This window comes from Hippoglossus hippoglossus, chromosome 9, assembly GCF_009819705.1.
Source record: "Hippoglossus hippoglossus isolate fHipHip1 chromosome 9, fHipHip1.pri, whole genome shotgun sequence".
Taxonomy (NCBI): domain Eukaryota; kingdom Metazoa; phylum Chordata; class Actinopteri; order Pleuronectiformes; family Pleuronectidae; genus Hippoglossus; species Hippoglossus hippoglossus.
In genome coordinates this window covers 27038623-27046234 of record NC_047159.1, presented here as the reverse complement: position 1 = coordinate 27046234, position 7612 = coordinate 27038623, and the positions used below count along the sequence as shown (strand labels likewise).

Here is a 7612-nt window from a genome sequence, read left to right as displayed (position 1 = left end):
ACAGGCCATCTGCAGCTGTAATCACTCACTCCAGTGTGGTGCTGCCGGTCGTTCCCTGTGGAGCAGCTAGAGGAAGAACAGAGGAGGTTTCAAGCTCAGCAGCTCAGCGTATTACTGCGCATCCATCGCTCCTCACGTTCTTCATTCACGTCTTCTCCCTCACCCTCCTCCTTTCTCTGCCTTCGCTCCATCTTGTGTTGCTCCTTATCATCTCCACCCCTCCACTCCTCACTCCCTTCTTTCTTAATATGACTCCCCATTAGAGGCCTCTTTTCTCTTCTCTTTCTCTTCCCTCTCCCTCATCTCCTTCATCCATGCTTCCTCTCCTGCCTTGTTTTCTTTTGCCACCTCTTTCTTGATAAAGTGAGTCTTGAAAGTGTAAATGTACCCATTTCAATTTCAACACTCACTCTGCTTCTCTATTTATTATGCCATTCTTCTTACCCACAGTTTTTACCCTATAGTCTTACCTTCAATCCATCATCACTCCTTCTGGTTTGTACCCTTTTCAAGCTACTTATTCCCTCTATCATCTGCCTCTTTTTTCCTCTCCATGCCTCTTTCCTCTTCTCATATGCTTTATATGGTGTTTTAAATTTTTATACCTCCTCTGATCCTCCTCTATTCATCACCCTGTCCGCTGCCGTCTTCTTCTCCGTCCTTTTCTACTACATTTCTCCGTCTCTGCTCTTCTGCTACTCCTATATCTTGAACCTCCATTAACCCCTCAATAAAATTCATTCATCTTTTTTCACATATCTTTCTACCACTCCATCCTCTTCATCTTCATTCCTTGCATCAGTGATCATTTTACATGATTTGCAGTCAGCGTCTCCACTCCGATTTAAAGAATCTGAACCTGTGCATCATTAACTTGTGCATTATCAGTAGAAAAGACTTCTAAATAAAGATTAGCTAGTAGCGTTGGTATCTTTTTCCTCTTTAAAAACAATCAAACTATTCACAGCTATCGTTGTTTGATACTTTTCACCATGATGTAAGGTCACATTTCATTAATGTTTATGTAAACTAAAAAAAGTGGTTATGATATATTTTTATTGAAACTTTGAATGTGACTCTTCTCTGAGTCATAAATTAGTCTAATCCAATCTGACTGACATGCACACAGTAGCTGTGTCCCACTTCAGGGGCTGCAACCCTCAAAGTCTATGATCGTGGCCTTGGCACACAGCATAGACCATTGACCATAAAGGCTGAACTGAAAAGACACAGTTTGTTCAATGGAGGATTTATCGGATGAAGTCTGTTACATAAAATGTACTGATACATTTGAAAATGTAATCCTTGAACTTCTTTTTCTTTGTTGTTTGGGGAGCTGCTATCATACGATCCGTCTTCAAATGTGAAGGATGCAGCCCCTGAATTGGGACACAGCTAGTGCTAATACAACCGACTATTTACTGATTGTTGAATGAAATTAGCTCCAGCAGAGATAAACTGTGTGCCTACAAATAAACTGGATGAAAATACTGTGCTTAGATTTAAGATCATAACAGCTTTGGGACCCTTTTCTCAGAATCAGGTTTTATTGCCAAGCAGGTTTACACATATACAAGAAATTTACTGTAGTGTATTTGTGAAAGTATAAATGTAAACAAATATTAAAAATAGGAACCAAAAATAATAATATTTGTCTGTTATTTGCCACGGGAAGTTAAAGTGTCAAAGTGTCACCCCCTGATTCTATGTCTAACCATCCTTTTCCAATTACAAATCAATCAGATGAGAACATCTTCAAACCACTTTAACCCGTCACTCCCTGTGTACTTGAGCTTTGCTGCATGCACCTACAAATGAGTAAAGGTAAATGTACATGGTTGGTTACTGCTCAGCTGCTGTAACCTTGACTCCATGCATGTTGTGTGTGCAGGATCCTGGCCACCGTGGGGGCTGATTTTGACCTGAGAACACTGAGAGCTGTGAGAGTTCTGCGGCCCCTCAAACTGGTCTCTGGCATTCCAAGTAAGTCAACCTCACATCTAAGCACATTTTTTTTGATCACAGTTAATGTAATGATTGAAACTAATAATAATAAAGCACTTTGCAAGAGATACCAGAAACACTATCAGAATCAGGCTGTGGTTAGCTTGGCTCAGCATAAAGGCAGGGAAACAGTTTAATCACATTTGATCTCAGTAATTAATCCAAACATTAAGTAGAAAATGTTAAAATGACAGATTTTTGTTAGGTGATGAAACTCTTTAATGGTAAAGAACAGCCAGGTGCAGGTCTTCATCACCACAATGAGGTTTACAAATGTGATGCCAACATCTCCGCTCAGACACTAAAACCAAAATCAGGATACACAAAAGATGACTAATTATATAAGATGTGTGTTTTCCAACAAGTCCCAGATACACAGTAAATATCCTTCTCATTCTCTCCACATCTTTCTGGCCTTTCCCCAGTAAAGGCGAAACAAACATCATAAAAAAAACAGTAAAATTGTCTCCATGTGTTGTAAAGCATGCTGTTCTTATCTTGCCTCAGGTCTTCAGGTGGTACTGAAGTCCATTATGAAAGCCATGGTACCTCTGCTGCAGATTGGCCTGCTGCTCTTCTTTGCCATTCTCATGTTCGCCATCATCGGCCTTGACTTCTACATGGGCAAGTTCCATCGCACCTGCTTCAGGATAGACACAGGTAAGCAGGAGGAGCAGACGTCAAGCAACTTCTTAGTTTTAATCAAGGCAGGAGTTGGTAGGACTTTGATCATCGACATGTCATGACCAAGGACATTGGGCTAATGGAGGCATTTTAATGAATTATATAGTGACATTGAACTTGATCCATTTGTTCATTGTGCTCCAACTGCCAAAAACTCGTCCACTTCTCCCCTAATGTCAGATAACACTTTGAGGTCTCTGCAAAGTGTAAACTATGTAAACCAATTTTAAAAGGCTTCTGTAAATCCTGTTGCCTCACAGCGGTGTTCTGGGTTCAAACCCTGTGGTGTTTGCATGCGCTCCCTGTGCTTGTGGGGGTTTCCTCCTTGTGCGGCATCTTCTCCCCACAATCCAAAGACATGCTGGTTAATTGCAGACACTAAATTGCCTGTAATTGTGAGTGTGAAAACATTGTTTGCCTTTATGTGTCAGCCCTGAGATAAACTGCTCATGGTGTACTGCACCTCTCGCCCTTTTGTTTTCTCCGCTGCATCACACATCTTGAGTGCTGCTGGTAAATGAAAAACTGCAATTGAATTGAGGCTGAGTAAATTCTGTACACAGCTGCCTAAAATATGGGAAAACACCAACTTACTGTATATTCTTAGGCATAAATAACAATTACACAATGAAAGGTCTTAGAGACCTGAATTATTTGCATTTAAAGTAAAAACTGAAATTGTTCAGTCAAATGAATCTCGGTCAGTAAGTCCTGATAACTTTGATAAATGTGATTTATTTTTAAATAGAGCCAGGGTTACTAACTTAGGGGATGCAGGAAAAAACTGTGTTCACTCTATGTTTAGTTCCTTTGCACTGCAAAGTATTAATAAATAATATTCATTTATGTTTTATTTTTCATGAACTCTGTGTAATGAGAGAAGTTTCAATAAATAAAGAGCAGTACAATTTCAGGGTTTTGTTGATGTCAAATAATATGTTGTTCTTAGGGAGTAGATTTTTTAAGATGGATTAACTAAAAGCTAAAATCTCAGGATTTAAGATCAGTCAACTAACTCCAAATTTGGGCTTGGGGTGATGCCTTTTTTTTACTATACACTCTTACACCATCAAATAAGGCCATGATGCAGACTGTATTCACCCTGCACACATCATGATGACATCAATGGCATTATTACAGTATGAAAAGTTAGCATTGCCTCATCGAGGAATGTAGAGCACATGCAGAGTATGAATCGCTCCTCTGCTGCTTCTTAATTAATGTTTAACCCTCAAAGGGGTTTACAATCTGTACAGTTGCAGCTAGTTAGTAGCATACAGCACACTTTGTTCTTACACCATTTTGAGGTCTATGAAAAAACACCTTTAAAATTGAGGCAAAAATGTGCAAAAGATGTTTTACATACAAAGTAGACACCATGACGAAATATAATGACGACATTAGGTAAGATGTTGGACAGCTGCCTGCGTACCATGAAGCGTTGTGAGAGACCACATACCCAAGAGGCAAATCTCAAGGATACTGTTCATTCATTCATTCTGATCTAAGTGCACATAGATGTTTCAGAATTTAGGCTCTGAATCATTTATATTTACACAAAAATCAGTCAAAACATGTTTATCATGTTAGCATCCCTCCAATTGGAGGTCACTGTGGATAAAAACAGTAATTTATCCAAATGTACATTCAGTGTCATGTATCTTAAAGGGATAGTTCCCCCAAAAATTAAAATTCACCCATTATCTACCCATCACTATGCCGATGGGGTGGGTGAAGTGTTTGAGTCCACAAAACCCTTCTGAAGTCTCAGGGTTAAACTTTGTTAGAACAGAATCCAATACAATTGAAGTCAATAGTGACCTCTTCTTCAGACGTAATAAAACAACAGATAAAACACAACATGCCTCCATACTGATCGTGTGGTGTCATCAAGTGTCCGCAAGCACCGACATTCAAATTCGACTCGAAACGACGTCATTTGCACCATGTTTTTAGCCTAAATGTATACCGGGAGTGGTGATGCTAGTGGACGTTAGCACGTCTGACGGTCCATGAATGCACCTTGTAGGAAGATATCAGAGGACATTTAGGCTAAAAACACTGTGTAAATTATGTCGTTTGGAGTCGAATATGAATGTCGGGGCCTGCGAGCATTTTTTGATCACGTCACAATTGAGTTCAATTGTATTGGATTCTGCTGCAACAAAGTTTACCCCTGAAACTCCAGAAGTGTTTTGAGGACTCAAACACTTCGCCCACCCCTCCATCAGCAGAGTGTGGAGTAGTTAATGAGTGAATTTTCATTTTTCAGTGAACTATCCCTTTTACATTGATGATACTTTTACGGAACGCTGAATGTGAATCTATATAAATCTTTGTGTCTTCGGCTGTAGGTGAGCAGACAGATGAGTTCCCCTGTGGCCTGGAGGCTCCAGCGAGGACCTGTGGAAACGGCACCTCCTGTATGGAGTACTGGATCGGACCCAACTATGGCATCACCAACTTTGACAACATCCTCTTTGCTATTCTCACCGTTTTCCAGTGCATCACCATGGAGGGATGGGTGGACATCCTCTACAATGTAAGTCCACATACAGAAAACATATGTGGGCCTTAATGTTGTCTGTAAAGGGTTGGGTTTAAGACAGTAACTTCTGAACTGATCAAAAGGGATTGCATCGGGCCTGGTTACAGACGACTCACTGCACAATTCTCTGATTTGCTCAGTTTTTCATATTTTCTGTTCGTCTTTAGCACTGATGGCTGGTTTCCCTGGTTGTAGAAACAGTCGGCCAATCAGAGCTTTGTGGGCAGGATTAGGAATGGGCACACCAGTTTTATATACATAGCCAACTAGCATCATCATTTATAAAAAGGGATAGAAAAACTTAAATCAAAGTGACTGACGCAACTGGCTGTTGTATGTCGACTTTCAAAAATAAAATGTCTTAAATTTGGCCTGTATTTTATATCAATACATTATATTTGTACAACCTTGTCTCATGTAGCAGAGCAGGTTGTAGCTTTAAAAAGAGGACATAGTTAGAAATAGAAATAGTTTCTGATCGTACCAAAATCCTTTTTTCTTCCCACTGTACTTGAACAAAGCTAGTAAATCATATAGTTATTGCTAATATTCAAATATCTTTGTATTATTTACAATACCAGGGATCATCTAATTTCAGAAAGCTTTTATGATTTGTGTTGAGGTCATAATTTACACACACTAACTACACACCCCTTCTATCTAAATGTGGAAGTGTTGAAGACACTGGTCGCCAAGTTCATCAACCATCGCGATTCACAATGGTTGGGTGTAAATATATGTAAATGGATGAATGACAGTAAGATGTTGATGCTTGTCCAGTGTATTCTTACTGTGCTTCTACAAGCAGCACCTCTCTATCACTCATACACTTACACACCGATCATAGAATCATAGGGGAGATTTTGGGGGGTTAGTATCTTGCAAGGTCACCTCTGCAATATAACCACCTTCCCTCCGACCTGCTCTATGTCCTGAGTCAAAGTCCCCATGTAAAATGTTTTGATGAAAGCAAATGCAGTTCTTAGCCGTGTCTCAATTCTCCACCAGGTGGATCCTTTCGTATCACGCTTCAACTTAACTGCACAGCTAACGGTACGCATGGTAAAAAAACCAAGGGGCATTAAAACTTTCTCTTCATGCCCAACTTCAGCTCTGTTGCTAGGCAACAGCAATAAGGGCAGGACAAGCCGGTGAAAGCAATCACAGACATTCTCTGTAGACCAGACCTTCCCATTTCAGATCGGCCCTCGCCGTCATCGCAGCTCACAAAGGAGGATATCTTTGTGGGACAGGTAGATTGTGTCCTCCGAGGGATGCAGCTCCTGAATTGAGACATAGCTCTTGTAACTGACAATCTATTAATACAGTTGGTTAATGACCACCTGAAATGCAGATCATTTAGTTTCCAGTGTAGCCATGGCTTTCATTGGCATTGCATATACTCATTAAATGCCATTAATGTTATGCTTTACCTTCTCAGTCTTTTGTCTCGAATGTTGCCAGGAAACACATTTTTTTCTCAAATGTGGTAGATTAAGCATTTTGTTAAAAGGGTGGCCATCTGGTGAGGGATGTCACTCAGCCCAAACTTAGACATCGATATATATATATTGTAATTATAATAATTATAACTTATTTAGTGCCCAGCAAAAGAAATAGAAAACCTGTCTGGGCAAAGTAGGCCACTGTGAATGTACAGGCTTGTCTGTCCTGTGCATCGACGCTGAGACACTGAGCGTTTCCTCCTGATTGCTCCTTCCCCTCCCAGCCTTCCTCGGGGGATGATTAGAGGCAAGCACAAGAGCTTGCGGAGTATGACTCACACACAGCTCCCATTAGGACCGCAGCACCGCCACTTTACTGCTCGCATGAAACAAATCACAGCTCTCCTCCATTTGCAAGAGTCAGAATCATATCATGCCAGGGAAACAATTATGCAATAGGCTAAATTATTAAACAGCTGTAGTGGGAAAAGAATATGTGTTTAGCTGTGTGAGAATCTCCTGGTGTGGGGCTGGAGGAGGGCAACAGAAACAGAGCAAGAGAGAGAGAGAGAGGAGGGAGGTAGAAAGAGTTTTCTAGTGGTTTTGTTGCTGAGAACAAGACAATTGTTTTTCTTAGGCAGGTTAGATACAGAGGATGCTGCTTTGCGTCTCTTATGTCAAACACAGTAATTGTTTCTCCAATAGCAGTCACACAGGAACATGGGCAGCAGGACAGAGCTAGAGGAGGAGTGAGAGCAGATTCAGGTGCTTTGAGTAATTGTGCCAACATTCATGGTGTCAGACACTACTTGTTTTAGTACTTATGATTATTTATGAGCTCTTCAGAACTTCTTGCCTCACCATAGAGTTTATTGTCACTGAAAGATTCCACATTTTCCCACTGTTGATTCACAGAAAACGTGTTTGTTAG

General features: G+C 40.5%; 1 protein-coding gene across 26 annotated transcripts in view; it reads left to right on the top strand.

Moving 5' to 3' along the window:
* The window catches only part of cacna1ba (calcium channel, voltage-dependent, N type, alpha 1B subunit, a), a 128096-nt gene that overhangs the window by 38863 nt on the left and 81621 nt on the right, over window positions 1-7612 (top strand). For all 26 annotated transcript variants that reach the window (XM_034595711.1, XM_034595706.1, XM_034595712.1 and 23 more), the window contains exons 4-6: window positions 1892-1983; window positions 2512-2664; window positions 5043-5230. In XM_034595711.1, coding sequence (XP_034451602.1) covers window positions 1892-1983; window positions 2512-2664; window positions 5043-5230 — 433 coding nt within the window. The remainder of the gene's footprint in view (window positions 1-1891; window positions 1984-2511; window positions 2665-5042; window positions 5231-7612) is intronic.